Source organism: Ochotona princeps, chromosome 11, assembly GCF_030435755.1.
Source record: "Ochotona princeps isolate mOchPri1 chromosome 11, mOchPri1.hap1, whole genome shotgun sequence".
Taxonomy (NCBI): domain Eukaryota; kingdom Metazoa; phylum Chordata; class Mammalia; order Lagomorpha; family Ochotonidae; genus Ochotona; species Ochotona princeps.
Window position 1 is genome coordinate 49,612,403 of NC_080842.1, and position 18,825 is coordinate 49,631,227.

Genomic DNA, 18,825 nt, shown 5'->3' on the forward strand with positions numbered 1-18,825 from the left:
AAAATGTTTATTGTCCACTGGTATATTCAGTCAGCTTTAATCAAGAAAAAGTGCCTTATTTTTTTAACTGAAGGTTTATGGTGCTCTTGCTTGATTTTCTATGAAATACAGCCTTCACAAAACACAGATGATTCCAGATTAAATGATGAAGCCATTGCCAGGCAATTGCAACTCGATGAAGATGCGGAGGTATGGACAATTTGTTTGAGTAGCATTAAATGCTTGATATTGAGTCAAACTGGGTTAACAACAGAATTGTCCTGGTGTAGTTTTTTTTTTTTAAGATTTATTTATTTTTATTGCAAAGTCAGATAGATATGTAGAGAGGAGAGAGACAAAGAGAAATACCTTCCGTCCGATGATTCACTCCCCAAATGACAGCAATGGCCGGTGCTGCACCGATCTGAAGCCAGGGGCCAGGAGCTCTTTCGGGTCTCCCATGCAAGTGCAGGGTCCCAAGGCTTTGGGCCATCCTGGACTGCTTTCCCAGGCCACAAGCTGGGAGCTGGATAGGAAGTGGCACCACCAAGATTAGAACCGGCATCCATATGGGATCCCGGGGCATTGAAAGTGAGGACTTTAGCTGCTAGGCCACTGTGCCAGGTCCCTGGTGTAGTTTATAATTGAGCCTCATTGGAAGTTAAAGGCAAGCAAGTTGTTAAAATATGTAAGAATCTGAGTTTCACATAAGATAAATGATGAGATTCAGGGATAATTTTTTACTTAGATTTATTTTTAGAATTTATTGAATGTATGTTTAAAGAAATTTAATTTGCTTGTATTTTTTTTCACCTTGAACAGTCTCACCCATTGTTACGGTTTTAGTTACCACTTGTATACTGATGGCTCCACTTCAGGGCTCTTCCTCATGTTGTAAACCTGCATATTTATTCAAGTACCTAGCACAGCTGTAGGTGTTAAGTATACTGCAGTGTGGGGAGCGGGGTGCTGAAGTCACTCCAGGAATAGGAGGGACCGTTGCAAGATGGCGGCTGGCCCAAGGCCAGGAGGCGGAGTTGGTCTCGCCAGCAGGTAAACAGGAAGTCACAGGGGTAGGCTAATGCTCTCGATGTGATTACTGGCCTATCACGTAGCGCCAAGTGGACCCACGGGGAGAAGTGATTGGTGGGGAACTATATAAAAGTAGCCGGTAAAAGCTAGGCGGGACGGCAGGGGATGACGATAGACGGATGGACTGGGACAACGGGGGAGGGACTGATGGACAGAAGGACGACCCACGACGAGAAAGACTGGGGGGGCCACGACGAGAAAGACTGGGGAAAGAACGACAGAATAAATGGGAAGAACGGGGCAGCAGAGCGGGGAAGAAGGGTTTAGAAGGCGTATGGGGAGGAAAAGCGCCAAAGAAGGATATAGACAGAAGCAGTAAAAGCAGTACAGACAGACGGGGACAAAAATGGGGAAATGGAGCAGAAAGTACGGGAAGAAATATGGGAGGAAGGGTGCTGGAGAGGAGAAGCGGGAAGGAAGGCTTAGACCAATGGGGACAGGAGCAGCGGAGAGAAGGTTTTTTTTTTTTTTTTTTTAAAGATTTTATTTTTATTGGAAAGCCGGATATACAGAGAGGAGGAGAGACAGATAGGAAGATCTTCCTTCCGATGTTTCACTCCCCAAGTGAGCCGCAACGGGCCGGTGCGCGCCAATCCGATGCTGGGAACCTGGAACCTCTTCCGGTTCTCCCACACGGGTGCAGGGTCCCAAAGCTCTGGGCCATCCTCAACTGCTTTCCCAGGCCACAAGCAGGGAGCTGGACGGGAAGTGGAGCTGCCTGGATTAGAACCGGTGCCCATATGGGATCCCGGCCGGGGCTTTCAAGGTGAGGACTTTAGCCGCTAGGCCACACCGCCGGGCCTAAGGAGAGACGGTTTTAAACGCAGCCGCTTTTGGCAGTAAGGGGTCCGGTTACGATTCCGGCTTTTCCCAGACTCTCAGAGTATGCCTCGTCGTTTTAGTGTCACTGCTGCTGGGTGGTGGCGACACTACAGTTAGAAAGAAAATAGAAAGGTGATTATACTAAGCTTTATGAAGAGAGGTTGAAAGGTGGTTTAGGAGTGATATGTGGGGTAACGAGTGATTAATTTTATGTGGAGGTGTTAGAAAGTTCCTCTTAGGAGGTGATTCTGGGGCACAAGATAGAGTGACCCAGTGAGCCATAGTGCCAGACCCTGGAGGAGCAGTAGGTAAAATCAGCTCAAGGTGAAAATTTGCTTTCTGGGGGCCAGAGATGAGTGTGAGTGATAGAGAAGGAGAGCGGTAGGAGATAGTTCTGGAGAAATGGCCAACGGCAAATCCTCTAGATCTTTGATACCTGCTCAAAGGACTGTGCATTGGTGAAATGAAATTTGAATTTTAGTTTCTGTGAGACGGCGAGTGATTAGAGTTTTGAATAGAGAAGTAGCATGACTAGATGATTGAAGAAAATTATTCTGATGTCTGTGGTGCTGTTGAACCTTGATGGGCAAAAGCGTACAGCTGACCAGTGTTGAGGCTGCAGGGCAGGTGAGAAAATATGTTGGGTGGTCCCAGATTGGGAGGTGAGAAGAGGTCTCATCTAAAATCATTTTGGAAGTGCAGCCTTCAAGTTGTTGATAGGCTGTATATAAGGAGGCTTGAGTGACTGGGCAAATGTAAGATTGGAATATAGGTAGCAGAAACAATTTGATACAGAAAATGAAGAGTTCAGCTTTTGGCTTGTTAACTTTGAGATGTCTGATAGGCTTCCTGGTGGAGGTGCAGAGTACGTGGCTGGAAGGAGGAGTGTGGCACTCCAGGGAGAGGTGCAAGCTGAAGGCATGCGTTTGGGAATGCTGGCGCTTCAATGACATTTAATGGCATTTTAACAGGATGAGATCAAGGGGGAAAAAAGAAAAAGGAGACAAGGGTTTGAGGATGAGCTCTAGGATGTTACTGATGTTTGGAGACCAGGAGGTTTAAGGTCCTGCAAGGAGCCCAAGAAGACGTGGTAGGGAAGTAGGGAGCTCAGGCGAGCTGGGTGCTGTGTGGAAATCAGAAAAGGAAGGTGTTCTCATCCTTCACAGGCTTAGGACGATGTCCTGCAGCCCAAGTGTCACCTTCCAGGCTCCCCAGACTACATCTGAAACTGCTGTCTGTGTGCTTTTGTGCCTTCCAGTCAGTTACCCTGCTCGGCTGCAGTTCGTTTCAGAGATATTCTAGAGTTTAAAATATATAGAAGTAGTTGAATCTTATCAGGACCATTAAAGAAAACTCGACTTCATATTTTATAAGAAATGCAATTTAAAAATGCTGCATTTCTATATCATGCCTGGAAGGTTAGAAATGTACGTATAGTTTAAAATGTAATTTGGCTCAGTGAAATTTCACTGTGATATTTACTTGACTGTTAAGTGGGAAAATGTTATGATTATTTTCTGGGAAATGTTTTTCCATGTTCCCCTAAGTATTTGAACCTGGAATTTAAAGACTTTTTATTTACATAAGGAACAAAAGCAACTCATTGTGTTGACACTTTTTACAGCTGGAGAGGCAATTGCACGAAGATGAAGAATTTGCCAGAACGTTAGCCATGTTGGATGAAGAACCCAGAGTCAAAAAGGTGGCACTTTGTTGGGCTGTTCACACTCTGAGAGTATCATACAAATTCATGTCTTTCTCCCTACCTGTGTTGTCCAGTCTCTGGAAATGTCACCACGAGTAACTCCCAGAAAGAAGCTACGTTATTTTAATTTCTGAAAATGATCTTAAATGACTCACTAAGAAACTTAATTCTTTCTGTCTGAAAGCTGACAAAATCAAAGGAAGCAGATTCTTTCTTCAGGAAAGAATGAACTAGCTCTGGCCCTCACTTGGAGTCACGGCAATGCGTATGTGCTTGTTTGGAAAATGGCACTCAGAAAAATTCTTGTGGATACGAATTGAGTAATTGCTGTCTTTTCAGGAAGCTAACTTTAAGAGCTATGTTATTAGAGTGATCTCTAATAATAATGAGCAGAGTTTTGGACTCCGATAAATTAGCTTTCTTGCTGAAGAATCACATTCTGTTAATATAATTGTCAGTATCAGTTCCTACTTTAAAAGGTTTCACTTCCCTTAAACATTGAAACTGTCAATTTAGATACTGTATGAGCAGGCAGTTATGAGACAGTAGGGAGTGATGGGACTTTATTGTTTGAAAAAAATTATTCCATCTAAAGATAATCAAATTATAACTCAATATTTTTTAAAAGAAATTTCTTTATTTGAAAGAAATATGGGAAAGAGAGAGAGAGATCTTTCATCCTTTGGTTCACTCCCTAAATGAAATGGCCAGGGCTATGCTAGGCCAAAGCCAGGAGCCAGGAGCCAGGAACTCCAGCTGGGTCTCCTACGTGGGTGGTGGGGCCCAAGCATTTGAGCTGTTTTCTGCTGTCTTCCCAAATGTATTAGCAGGGAACTGGATCAGAAGCAGAGCACCTGGGCCTGACAGGATAGCCTAGTGGCTAAATCCTTGCCTTGCACACCCTGGGATCCCATATGGATGTTGGTTGGTATCCTGACTGTTCCACATCCCATTCAGCTCCATTTTGTGGCCTGGAAAAGAAATAAAGGATGGCCTGAAGCCTTGGGACCCTGCACCTGTGTGGGAGACTCAGAGGAAGCGCCTGGTTCCTGATTTTGCATTGGTTCAGTTCTGGCCATTGCAGTCACTTGGGGAGTGAACCAGTGGATGGAAAATCTTTCTCTCTGTCTCTCCTTCTCTCTGTATATCTGCCTTTCCAAAAGAAAAAAAAAAAAAAAAAAAGATATATAAATGCAGAGCAGCCAGTGCTAGAATTGCTAACCATATGGGATGCTGGCATCATAGGCTAGTGGCTTAACATGCTGTACCACAACGGTGGCCTCCAAATTGTAATTATTGTAAAAATTGTGGCCTGCGTTTCAATTTGTATCTTCTGTTTTTGTTTGATTGTTTAAATATTTATTTGAAGGACAGAGAAAGAGATGAAGAGAGGTCTTCTCTCTGTAGACTCCTGTCCCCTACCAAATGCCTGCAAGAGCTGGGGATGGTCTAGACAGAAACTGGGATCCCAGAACTCAAGCCAGGGCTCTCACAGGGCTCCAGAGCCGGAGCCTCCATGGTTGCCCCTTGGCAGTGCTTTGACTAAAAGCACAGAGTCAGTTCCCGAGCCAGGCACTAAGGTGTGGGACAGAGGCATCCATTGATGTCTTCGCAGCAGCTCTGACGCCTCCCCTTGACCTCTCTAGGAGAGGCACTTCTCAGGAAACCATGCGGGGAATATTATTTTTCCATTTTGGAAAGAGTACTGTCTTGTTTCTCTTTTTAGCTTTAGTTTGTTTTCATTTAAATCTTTGGAGATTTTTGTTTTTTATTGCTTAACGCTAGCAGATTGAAAATTGAGATAAAAGAAACAGAGTTAATGTCTCCAAATTTGTGTGATAGGATGAATTGGGACCATTTTGAATAATTTATTTGAAAGGCAGAATTAGAGAGAGAGAGAGAGAGAGGAATTGATCTTTCATCTGCTGGTTCACTACCCAAATGGTTTCAATGGCCAATCTTGGGCCATATTCAAACTGGGAGTTAGAAGTTTCATCCTGGTCTCCCGTGTGGGTGCCAAAGGCCCAAGTACTTGGACAGTCATCTGCTTTCCCAGGAGTATTGGCAGGGAGCTGAATTGGAAGCGTAACAGCTGGGATTGAAACCAGCACCCATATGGGATGCCAATATCGCAGGTGTTGGCTTTACCCACTGCACCACAGCTCCGGCTCTTGGGATACTTTTTATAAATTTATGTTTATACCCTTTTACCTATTTGTTCATCTGTAAAGAGTGTAATAAGACACATATGTTTGTCCTGGAAATTCCCTGGGTGAATGCATGACAGATGATCATAATTGTCCTACTTGATAGAAGGCAATCTTAAAACTTTGATTTAGCAACAGATTTTTATGGTAATAGTTTTTCTTTTATTAGTCATGTTTGACATTTTAAAAATTTGTTTAGGTTCAAAAGGACACAGACGAGGGAGAAATGTTTTCATCTGTTCAGACCAATTTAAGTAAAGCAGAAAAACATAACCATCCTCAGAAAGGTAATCTTAGCACAAAATCAAGATTGAGCATTTCTTTGTACTGAAGAAAAATCACGATAACCTTGTTGAAGCATTCTGTACAATAATTACATTGTTAGACGTCATGTCATAGCCATTAGAGTATGTTCTTTGAAAAACTATTTGGATAGGAACTATTTTGAGAGATGTATTATAGCTCTTAGCTTCTTGTTACTTTTGGATTTAGGGCAAATTGTGGAAATTCAGTATGTGAGGATGAAGAGCTGTATGTTTTGAGCTTCTCTCAGAAGAGATAATTCAATAAAATTGACTTATTTTGGACCAGGTTATTGGACGAACTCCTACCGATTGTAGGTTTTATGTATTGTTTCTGATATTTTACAGTTGGCCAGTATGGATGGCTTTAATCTTACAAGTCAGTTTGTGGCTATGTTATCTCCTGGTCTTGACAGCTCAGGAGTTTGGGTTCTCATTTTGTTATGGATTATTGTCTTTACCTTTAGAGGAAGGCACTCCCCTCTGCTCTCTCACTCCCCAGATGCTTGCAGTGGTTAGGGCTGGGCTGACATTTGAAACTGGGAGCTAGGAACTCTATTCAGGTCTCCCTTATATTTGGCAGGGACCCAGTTACTGGAGCCTTCGCCACTTGCTCCCAGGGCCTGCTTTAACAGGATGGTTGAGTCAGGAGCCAGTGGCAGAAATTGAACCCAGGTTCTCCAGTGTAGGAAGTGGGGATCTTAACTGCCAGGTGTAAGTGTTAGCCCAAAACAGGATTTTTATGTGACGTATTCTAGTCAGTATGTTTTCAGTGTACGAATTTCAGAATAAGTGTTTGGAATGTACAAATCATTTGATTTAGCTTAGGCTATATCAAAAGATGAGTTTATATGAGAACATCTAGACCAGTCTCTTAATTTGAACTGGCAAGGCAAGGAAATAGCCTACAAATGTTTCATTAAAAAAAATGTATAAAGAACTAAAAGCAAATGTTTTCAAATCATCATATCCTATCATGCACTAAGATTACTGTACTGAAAAATGAAAGACTAGTTTTTATCCTTTTCCAAAAATAGCAGTCATATCCTTTCTTTTTTTCTTGGTAAAAACAGAACAATTTTCAGATGGAAGAAACAGCTGCAGTCCTAAGAAGCAGACAAAGTGCGGTGGGCCAGAGGAAGCCCTGCGGCCTCCCAAGTCCGCAGCCCTCCGAGCAGAGGTGTCCTCTTCCCCGAAGGCCAGTGCTAAGCTGTCCGCGATGAAAATGAGAGAGCAGAGTTGCAGTAAGGAAACACAGCCTCTGGCCTCAAAAAGAAAAGAGAATGCTGTTGAAGTGAAAGGAGAGACCAAAACTCCTAAGAAAGCCAAAAGTTCTCCAGCTAAGAAAGAGGTAGGCATTTTATAATATGTATTTATTTTAGGACTGTGAATTTGTGTTTATGTGATTTTGATCATTTTTACTTTTTAAAAAAGTTGATGTCTTTGTTTGAAAGATGGTATGAAGGAGGGAGGAAAGGCAAGAAGGAGGAAGGAGGGAGAGATGCTGTTTGTCTCCTGGGTGACTCCCCAAATGGTCACAACCAGGAGTAAGCCAGTTCAAAGCCTGGAGCCAAGAACTCCATCCTGCTCTTCTATATGAATGACAAGGGCCCAAGTACTTAACCATCTTCCACTGCCTTCTTCGGTGCATTAGTAGGAAGCTGGATTGGAAGTAGAGGAGTGGGGCATTGAACTGGCACTCTGATGTGGGATGGGCATTATACCACAATGCTAGCCACTCAGGTTTTATTTCTAATTTTCTAAGTCATTGTAGCAGTACCTTTTTTTTTTTTTTAATTATATGTTTGAAAGACAAAGTTACAGAGAGATCTGTCATCTGCTGGTTGACTCCCCAAATGGCCTCAATGGCCAGGCTGAAGCCAGGAGTCAGGAACTTCTTTCAGGTCTTCTGTGTGGGTGGCAGGGGCCCCATCTTGGGCCATATTCTGGTGCAGTGTTTTTTTTTTTTAATTTTAGGTGTTGTTACATTGTTGATCAGGGTAGGAAGGATCCAGGGTTAGGGAAAAGTGGGTATGATCATTGTTTCTGAATTTTCTCTTCTTCCTGTTTCTGGGAGGAAGGGGGAGATAAGGGGAGAAGCCACATCCAGCCCCGTGACCACCTCAGCACCCAGGGATGAGGAAGGCCACCCGGTATCAACCCAAGGTCCCGATGTGGCACACACTCCAAGGGTTCTGCCTAGGTGGTTGTGATAGTTCTGCAATGCTGTTGATTCCATGGATGAGGAAATTCTTCCAGTGTGCGTTAGCTGACACAGTTCACCCACATATTTGCTGTCATAGTTTGGCTGGGATAGTTGTCCAATTTGTTCTGTTTTCTTTCTTGTGCTATGGTACCCAGTGAGCTGCCATATTCTCCATGTGTATCTGTCTGGCTCATCCCAGCTGCTGTGGCCATCTAAGGAGAGAACCAGCAAGTAGAAGACTGACTCTCTCTCTCTCTCTCTCTCTCTCTCTCTCTCTCTGTCTTTAGCTCTGCCTTTCACATAAATAAGTCTTCAGAAAACCAAAAATACTAAAGTCAAGTATTTCACAAGGTTATTGTAAAGAGTACATAAAACAGCCTGTGACATAAATGCTATAAAAGTTAGCAGCTGTTGTTATTAAAATAATTGTTACTGAAATTTGTCCTGAATTTACACCTTTTTGCTCTTAACAGTGTTGTAATGCTGAAACTGTTTTTCACAGAAAAAAATGAAATAATGAATGCTTTATGGAAATTTTGTTTTCAGATATATTTGGGAAGCTAGTGATTTCTTCCATCTGCCAGTCTTTAGTTTGGAACCATATTAGATTTGTAATGAGAAGCCACTATTTGTTCTTGCCTCTTAGGCACTTAGCATTAGAGGCAAATATTGTCTATTTTAACTGCTCATCACCATTAGTTTTTAGTGCAGAACCATGAAATGCTGATGATTCAAAATGTTTTGTTTGTGGACAGTGATCATAAATATGCTTAAAGGGACAATTAACTTTTTGGTCTCAGATTTTTCTTCACTAAATACTTACTTGGTGGACAAATGCTTTTCTTCTGGCCCAGTAAGCATATTTAGTTTACAAAGGCTGCCTATTTTTATGAAATGAGGGAATTTTTAAATGATGCCATTATTTTCCACTGTAGTTTTCAAAGTTGGAATAGGAATAGCTCAGAGAACTTAAGTGGATTTGGTGACAGTGGAGCTTATTTCATGAATTCAGTTGATCTTAGATAACTTCAACTTCATCAGTGGGTGTGCTTCAGAGTTTGCGAATAATTTATAATTGAGATTTTTTTTTCCCTATAGAAAAATGAATTAGGCTCTCTTGTGAAACTTTCTTCCTTAAGATGTGGTCTCCGAGGGCCTGGGGTCTGAACAGCTGTATTTGGATTAGCTCATCACCCAGCATGGACGTACTGTGCTGTGTGGATTACATTGTTACAGGCCAGGGGTGGAGCCATTTAGCTTTCCATAGTGGCTTGGTTAACTCATAGCCAAACTAGCTTAACTGTTTTGGTTAACCGTTTATTTTAAAGCAGCAGGGTTTTGTTTATTCCTAAAAGATATTTGGGCTTGCTTGCAAGTTAAAAATAAGCTAAGATAGGAAGTAGAAAAGCAACAGACTCTTGCAGTGATTCTTAAATCACAATTACATTATAGATAAATATTAGCTTTCACGTATGAGAGAAAGCTTATAGTATTTGTCTTTCTGTGTTTGGTTGATTTCACTCAGCAAAATGGTTTCCAGTCCATTTAAATCAGAATTCTCTTGAACCCCTCTTCTGCCAGTCTGACTATTCTGGCCATATTCCATCTGTCTGAATCAGATACTTGGATATGGGATGTATCAGAGATACCCTGGGATGGGAACAAGAGGAGCCAGATTCAAGGAGAGAGAAAATCTAGCAGGGCGTAGTGGCAGGGCTGTGTGTGTGCCCAGAGCCGACTGACCCTGTTGCAGCTGCCTGTGTACCTGGAGCTTGTGTGTGTCCCACTGCCTAGGGATAAGGGGGCGTTTAGGAGCAGCAAGCTCATAGGACAAACTTGGGAAATCTTGTATGATCAGATGCCCTTGAGGAAACATTTATTCTTTAAAAATATGGATAGATCATGGAATAGAATTGAAGATTCATAGAAGTGTCTGGAAGAAAACCTTTTCCCTAGTTCTTTGCTTTGAGCTGGCCCTAATCTTTTGCCCTTAACCTGTTCTGGGGAATGTGTCTTTAGGGAGTGGACAGTTTTGAGAAGATCGGATGAAATCCGTGTAAGTCAGGCATACGTAAGGAGGAGTACGTGATCGTTAATGACTTTTTAATTTCTAGATACGTATAAAATTGTTAAGATTTGTGTACATTTTGTGTAACCTTTTCTAATCTTCTTTTCCAAAAGTCTTTAAGTCCTGAAGATTCTGAAAAGAAACGCACTAACTATCAAGCTTATCGAAGCTACTTAAATCGGGAAGGTCCCAAAGCCCTGGGCTCCAAGGAGATCCCCAAGGTAAGAGTGCCGGGAGCCTGCTGTGGTGCAAGGGCCTGTCCTGTGGGTACCTGTTCTGTGCTCAGTGGCAGGAAATTAATACAGATCAATGAGGGAAGCCTCGCCCATTGGCTCCTGGAGTTTGGGGTGTTTATTCACATTCTAAGCCAATGCTTGATTCCTTTCTTTTCTTTTCTTTCTTTCTTTTTTTTTTTTTTTTTAATTAGAAATTCAGATTTACAGAGAGGAGAGACAGAGAAAGATCTTCTTTCACTGATTCACTCCCCAAGTGATGACCACAATGGCTGTAACTGAGCCGATCTTGAAGCTAGGAGCCAGGAGCCTCTTCTGGGTCTCCCATGTGGGTGCAGGGTCCCAAGGCTTTGGGCCGTCCTCCACTGCTTTACCAGTTCACAAGCAGGGAGCTGGAAGGAAGTGGAGCAGCCAGGACATGAACCAGCGCCCATATGGATCCTGGTGTGTGCAAGGCGAGGATTTAGCTACTAGGCCACCGCTTCGGGCTCTACTGCCTGAATCTTGAAAAAGTTTTCCTTTAAATAACAAGTCACCCTGGAGGGGCTGCACTTTCAGAATATAGTGTGAGAAGCCTAAGGCTGTTCTGCTCACCTAGGTGCTTGATGGAACTTAGAGTTTAAGGAAGGAAACAGTTGAAATTGTCACATGAACCTTGAGAAGAAAGCCTAAGATGGCTTTAGGGCAGCAGAAGCTTCTGGCTGTTGGTGAGCAGGCGGAGTAAGTGACACTTACAAGGAACCTAGAAGAGCTAAAGGGGGTTTCTGTGGTAAAGACACAATGATGTGGGCAGAGGGGCCATAGTGTGTCACGTCCATGAGGTGGGAAGGAGTGTGGCTGTTGTGTTTGAGGCACTGGGAGAAAGTGATACTGTTGGGGCATGGTGACCAGGAGATAAGGGTGACTGAAGGTGGCAATGAGCCTGCATGTTGAGGGACCTGCCTAAGAAAAGGAGCTTCAACAGGGGAGAATAACATGAATAGATCTGCATTTTAGAGCTGTCGCCTCTGCCTGTTGAGCGTGGAGGGCAGTGGCAGGGACAGGCATGCAGGTGGATTCGTAGAGCTGTGAGCAAGGGTAGGAACTTGTGTCAAGGGCAAGTGCTGAAAAGTGAAGTGATTTCATTGGAGGCCTTAACCCTTCAGGACCTGGTGATGGTTGGCGATGGGCAAGGTGGGTGAGGGGAGGGGGTTATCTTTGCACCCGAGTGAAGGCTGATGCGGTAGGCGGGAGAGCCCGTCCTGGGAGCTGGCGAGTTCATTGTTGGCCATGCTGTGCTTCAGGCAAGGTGTGTGAGGTGCCTCACGGCTGCTGAACAGACTGCAGCTCGGGTCCCACACACTTGGATAATTCTTGAAGGAGTCAGTACCATCTGGCAGCTCCCCCTTGAGGTGATGACACAAGCCAAAGGGCCACGGAGAGACAGTAGCCACAGAGAAGGAGAAAAAGCTGATAAAGCTGGTGTTTGGGAAGTAGAGCAGGGGGACTGTATTGGTTATCCTGACTGAGTGGGGAGGTGTGTCATGTTGTGGAGATCTTAGGAAAGAGGTCACCATGACTTGTCTGTTGTGCTTAGAACTGTGAGCAGTGGCCCCTTGTGACCTTGGCAGCAGCAGTCTTAACAAAATGGTGGAGAATGAGCCTAATGGAAGTGGGTTGAATCGTGTGCAGAGATAAAATGGAGACAGTGTAGGTAGATACTATTTTTGGTAAGTTTGATTGTGAAGAGGAGAGAATTTTATCTAGACATGGAAGATGAGATTTAGGGGGAAAATGCATAATAAGATAGTAGTTTTTTTTTTTAATTTATTTTTTATTGGAAAGTCAGAATTATAGGGCAAAGGAGAGACAAAAGATCTTCCGTCCGCTGATTTACTCCCAAAGTGGTCGCCAGCAGTCGAAGCTGAGCTTATCCGAAGCCAGGAGCCTGGAGCCTCTTCCGGGTCTCCCACGCAGGTGCAGGATCCCAAGGCTTTGGGTTCCTGGTGCGTGCAAGGTGAGGAATTTAGCTGCTAGACTACGATGCCATGCCCAATAGTAGATATTTAAAAGAAGATTTTTGCTCATGAGACAGATCTCAGCACAAATGGAAAGATTGAAGTTAATAGTAGAAAGAGAAGCATAATCAAATGCAGGAGGAGAATTCTGGGGAGATCCATGTGCATTTAACTTTCTTGTTGCTTGATGTGCGTGGCTACATAGGGAGGTTATTAGCTCTGCTCGTAATGAGAGGGTGAGGATGGTGTAGCTGGTGAGTGGGAGTGGAGGAAGCAGTGGCCCTCGAAGGACCAGGGTCCGGAGGGCAGAGCTGAGGAGATGATGTTGGAGAAGAGGCTGGTAGTGTTGGATGTTTGCCCCTGCTGGAATGGGGCTGTGGAGCTGCTGTGACATGGAAGGGTTTGCTGGGGCTGCTAGAAGTCCCGAGTTTGGCTAGATGAGGCTGAGAGCCACAGTGGGGGAGACTTTGGGAGGTGATGGATGATTGAGGTGTGGGGACCTAGCGACTTACATGTGGAATTTTCCAGGAGGATCTAAATGTTTGTGGTGTTAGAGGCGATGACTTGAAGGGACCTTGAGATGTTGTTAGTCAAACTGTTTTCGCAGATTCATGGTATTTCTTTTTCTCTTGCAAGAAAAATTCTTTTCCTGAATAGAGGAAGATTGAACGTATATTGAGATAGCCTTTGAGTATTATTTTGCTGTTTTCAAGCCTCTTTTAAATCAGTTGATTTCAGTTCTTTAGTCAAAGAATGATAATCTGGAATGTCATACATAATTCTCATTTTATTTATTGACTGTAATTTCTCTGAAGTTATGCATAGTTACGGTTAGGGTTCAGAATATTCCTCATCTGACTGTCTTTGCAGTGTCTCTTGTATTATCTGAGTTACTTTTTCTAGGTTTGATCTTGTGTTAGGTTGCTGGCAGATTGTTAGGTTTGTCATCAGCACAGAGGACAAGTACTCAAGCTTATTTATAGCTTTTCATATCCAAAACTTTCCCTATTTAGAAACAGTAGGGATTTCTGTAGTAAAATTAGTTATGCAAATTAGTAATATCAATAAAAAAGCATAACAGAAAGTGTATGAGTAATTTTACTAAGCTTTGTTATCTCTAGTGGATATGTTTTCCATTGCTAAGTAAACTCAGTGTTAGCTGCATGAAAGTCTTTGAGGGTTTGTTTTCAGGTCCTTGCTGTAAATTTCCAGCAGTTTTTTCATACTGAAGTTATTCATGATGTCACAAGAGAAGAATCAACTTACTGGCATTTTGATGCCAGATTTGTCCTTGAAAAGCCTCTGTGTCATTTCCTCTCTGTGAACAATTTGATTTTCAGGGAGCTGACAATTGCTTGGAAGGGCTGACGTTTGTAATCACAGGAGTGCTGGAGTCCATTGAACGGGATGAAGCCAAATCTCTGATTGAGCGTTACGGAGGGAAAGTGACAGGAAACGTCAGCAAGAAAACCAACTACCTCGTCATGGGTCGTGACAGCGGGCAGTCCAAGAGCGACAAGGTGGGTTCCTCGTGTTCTCCGCGTGGGCTGTGCTCGCTTGTCTCTGCAGCCTGGTGGTGTGGCCGTTTGGGATAAAACTCCCTCCCCCCCACCTCCCATTCACCAAATGAAGTAAAAAAAACAGTGTTTTTCTTTTCTACGGAAGTGTTCTTGCCTCAGACGTCAGGAGTTTGATTTTCTAACTGAAGCACAGTCCCTGACTTGCTTAGTGTCTTCTAGTTGAATTCTTTTTATGATGATGAAACAAATACAGTGTTCTTTTAGTCTTAGGTATTCCTATATGTGCCATGGCATACCCATCTGCATTTGTTTTACATTGGGAGTTTGTCTCAGTCCGTGTTTTATTTCTATAACAGAAGACCTGAGGTGAGTGGCCTGAGGAGAGGTTTACTTAGTTGAGAGGTTTGGGTGCTGGAAGTCCAAACAGTGAGGCACCACTGCGAGCTCTGTGGTCGCTCTCCGTATGCACACAGCAGGGACGATCACATTCGAGAGTGGGATGCTGGTTTGGGCCAGGCGCAGGCTTCTGGAACTACCTGTGCTGGTGAGACCTCACCAAGGGCCCGAGAGCCAGCCCATCACCGCTTTGAGGGAGAGCAGGGAGGGCCCTGTTGACCAAAGGATCTCGTGCACTGGGCCCCAAAAGGCCACAGGCTGCCTTCTAGAACCTCCACCCAGAAGGAGCAAGTTCCCAACATCAAACTAAACCCAAACCATAGCAATACTCTTAGGGAAAGAGACAAGTGTATCAGGTAGGATTCTAACTCCAAGTAATAGAATACCCAAATCATCTTGGTTTAAACTAACAGCTGCTTTATTTTCCTCATCCAGCAAATTCCCGTGCTGGGGATGGTCCACAGCTCAATAATGAAGCCAAGCCAGGCGAGTTCCTGCTGTCGCCTCTGTCACCTTTAGTATGCTGAGTCTGGGCTCTCACATGGTCTTGTGGTTGCCTATTAGCTGGAGCTCTAGGCATTCAAGTCGGCACTCAGGCAGGAGAGAGAGAGCAGTGGCAGGGTGTCATAATAGCCATGACTGGCAGCCCAGGAGTTTTTTTCAGCAGTATGTCTTGAGGAAGTCCACCTCATTGACTGGAGCTGTTACCTGGCATTCAGGGCTGAAGGGTGATTGGGAGAATCAATATCTTTCTGATGGTCTCACACCAGTCCTAGTCCATCATCGCTGGAAGCAGACACAGTGGAGTGGTGCCGGGGGGGAGTCAAGCGTGGGAGGGGTGTGAAGAGCTGAATTTAGGCCCTGGTTAGTGGCTTTGTCCTTTCAGCGGAGGAAAGATGAAGCCATCCAGAGAAGTAGAGATGTGATACTTCAGTGGCCCATCTGCCACTCCCAGGGAACGTGTCTGTCATTTTAATAATGCTTCTGTTCAGTGAATGTGGCTTGTTCTTTTTTTTCTATTGAAAGGAATGGATCATTTGTAGTTTTGATGATTTGCATTTTTTTTGTTCAACAGGCAGCAGCCTTAGGGACAAAAATTATTGATGAAGATGGCCTATTGGATCTGATTCGAAATATGCCAGGGAAGAAGTCCAAGTATGAAATAGCAGTTGAAGCTGAGGTTTGTGAAAAATGAAATTGGTTTAATTAAGTTCCTGTAAAGAAACTTCCCTATTTCACACAGTCATACTTTGGATTTAGCCAGTTGGCTAAAAGATGAACATGCCATTCTATCACTGTGAACTAATTTTACATGTCTTCTAGGGATGAAGGCCTCTGCTTCATGATACGTTGTTTGATATATGCCTTTTCCTTGTCAAAGGAATGTGGAGAGAGAGTTGGAGGAGACAGTGGATTCCCATATATTTGTTATTTACTAAACCAGTCATCTGTATTCTTTCACTGACTTTATGCAAAGGTTATTGCTTAGGAGTTCTTTAAAGGATGTATTGTAGGTATCAGCATGATAGATAATTTTAAAAATTTTTGTATATTTATTTGCAAGATAGAGTTAGAGAAAAGGAGGGACACAAAGAGATCTTCCATCTGCTGATTTACTCCCCAAATGGCCACTGTGGTTGGGGCTATGCCTGGCTGAAACCAGAAACCTGGGGCTGCTTCAGCCGACATGGGTGCTGAGGCCCAAACACTTAGACCATCCTCCACTGTTTTTCTGGGCTATAAGAATGGAGATGAGTAGGAAATAGAGCAGTTGGGTCTCGAACTCATATCCATATAGGATGCTGGCATTACAGGGGCCATTTAATTTACTATACCACAACACTGGCCCTGATAAATTCATTTTTAATTAGCAGTATTTCAAACTTTTTCAGTTGTGACAGAAAAAGCTTGCATTAGTTTTAGCCCAAAAGGAAAATATATTGGCTCACACAGCTCAATTGTAGGAGGGGTTTTTGTGCTCCAGGGACCACTAGATCCAGGACTACAGTGCTTTCAGGACACTTTCGTCTTTTGTCGCTGTTTCTTCCAGTAATAGCCTCATTCATTCCCATCGTATATCTGTTGTTTTCAGATGCAGGACTCAAAAGAGAGTCAGCATCCCAAGATTCATATGTCTAACTCTGCCACCCAGGAAGTAAGAGGTGCAGGTAGTTTACGTCAGTTAGGAAAAATCTGGAGAAAGATTTGGTTATGTAATAATAGTCCAGTTGTAACAGGAATTGTTAGACTATGTGTTATTTATTTCCCCCTGTTGACGTTTTTCTGGTCCAGGGTTCCACACTGCGCTGAGCGTGTTTGTCTCCTCCACTGTCTTCAGTCTTGGTTTTCTATGACCTTAACGCTGTTGATGAGTACTGGCTGGTTCCGTAGCCTGTCTCTCAGTGTGGATCTGTTGTTGGTTTTCCCGTGAGTTTATTGAGGGTGTTCGATTTTGGTGAGAATACCACAGAAGTGATGCTGTGTCCTTCTCAGTATATCATGCCCTCTGCACATGGTGTTGTGTATCTGCTGGGTTTCTCTACTAGTAAACTGAAGTGCCTCCTTGAAATTGAGAACTGTCTTGAAAGATTTTTTTTAAAGAGTTATGTATTTTTATTGGAAAGACACACATACAGAAAGAAGGAGATACAGAAAGATCTTCTATCTGTTGGTTCACCCCCCAAGTGACCTCATTGGCCAGAACTGAGGTGATCCAAAGCCAGGATCCAGAAGCCTCTTTTAGGTCCTCCACGTGGGTACAGGGTCCCAAGGCTTTGGGCCGACCTCCACTGCTTTCCCAGGCCACAAGCAGGGAGCTGGATGGGGAGTGGAGCAGCTGGGATGCGAACCATACCAATACGGGATCCTGGCAAGTGTAAGGAGAGAAATTAGCCCCTAGCTATCGCTTTGGGCCCAGTAGACACTTTTAAGACTGTGCTAATGTATGGTTTCTATTAAAGTATTCATAGATGAATTGTAGCAGCCATTGCTACAGGGACATTGACTTGCAAAGTTGAGGTATTACTTGTATTCTGTAAGATTCACCTTTCTAAATTATGAAAGCCCATGATTTTTAGTATATTCACAAGAACATGCAGCTGTTCCTCCTACCTGATTTCTGAATCTGCATCATCCAGAAAAGAAACTGCTGTTTTCTGTCAGGCAGTCCTCTGCTTTCCACCTCTGCGCATTTGTCTGTTTTGGACGTTGTATGTAAATGGAATCAGGCAGCGTGTCCTTCCATCTGGCTGCTTTGACTTTGCATGTTGTAAAGGTTCACCCATGTTGTAGTGGGCATCATTTTTTGTTAAAGATTTATTTTATTTTTATTACAAAGTCAGATATACAGAGAGAGGAGAGACAGAGAGGAAGATCTTCCGTCCGATGATTCACTCCCCAAGCGAGCACAACAGCCGGTGCTGTGCCGATCCAAAGCCAGGAGCCAGGAACCTCCTCAGGGTCTCCCACGTGGGTGCAGGGTCCCAAGCGTTTGTGCTGTCCTCGACTGCTTTCCCAGGCCACAAGCAGGGAGCTGGATGGGAAGTAGAGCTTCTGGGATTAGAACTGGCACCCATATGGGATCCCGGGGCACGTTCAAGGCGAGGACTTTAGCCGCTAGGCCACCACGCTGGGCCCAGTAGGCATCATTTTTAATGAGTGAATGATATCCTCTTGTGTGGGGTAGATACCACCTTTTGTTTTTCTGTTCGTCAGTCAGTGGACTTTGGGGTTGCTTCCATTTTTGGTCTTTAATATGCAAGATAATGTACCATGAGTATTTGTATACAAGTTTTTTGGAGATGCTGACTTTTTTTTTTAAAAAGATTTATTTATTTTATTACAAAGTCAGATATATAGAGAGGAGGAGAGACAGAGAGGAAGATCTTCCATCTGATGATTCACTCCCCAAGTGAGCGGCAACGGGCCAGTGTGCGCCGATCCGATGCCGGGAACCAGGAACTTCTTCCAGGTCTCCCACGCGGGTGCAGGGTCCCAGTGCATTGGGCCGTCCTCGACTGCTTTCCCAGGCCACAAGCAGGGAGCTGGATGGGAAGTGGAGCTGTCAGGATTAGAACCGGCGCCCATATGGGATCCCGGGGCTCTCAAGGCGAGGACTTTAGCCACTAGGCCACGCTGCCCGGCCCGGAGATACTGAGTTTTAAATAGTCAAGGAACTTTGAAACAATCTCTTCTTAGCCCTTTAGTCTGCTTTTTCAAACTAAAATTTCCTACCTAGAAAAAAAATTTGCTGTCATTTTAAATAAACTTTATGAAGTTTGAAAGATGGTGATTGCCAC

At 43.8% G+C, this 18,825-nt stretch overlaps 1 protein-coding gene across 2 annotated transcripts in view; it reads left to right on the forward strand.

Annotated features, from left to right (window-relative positions):
• RFC1 (replication factor C subunit 1) overlaps positions 1-18,825 on the forward strand; it is a 73,126-nt gene that overhangs the window by 35,791 nt on the left and 18,510 nt on the right. For both annotated transcript variants that reach the window (XM_058670188.1, XM_058670187.1), the window contains exons 6-12: positions 112-189; positions 3,518-3,595; positions 6,005-6,092; positions 7,181-7,458; positions 10,495-10,602; positions 13,952-14,131; positions 15,603-15,707. In XM_058670188.1, coding sequence (XP_058526171.1) covers positions 112-189; positions 3,518-3,595; positions 6,005-6,092; positions 7,181-7,458; positions 10,495-10,602; positions 13,952-14,131; positions 15,603-15,707 — 915 coding nt within the window. The remainder of the gene's footprint in view (positions 1-111; positions 190-3,517; positions 3,596-6,004; positions 6,093-7,180; positions 7,459-10,494; positions 10,603-13,951; positions 14,132-15,602; positions 15,708-18,825) is intronic.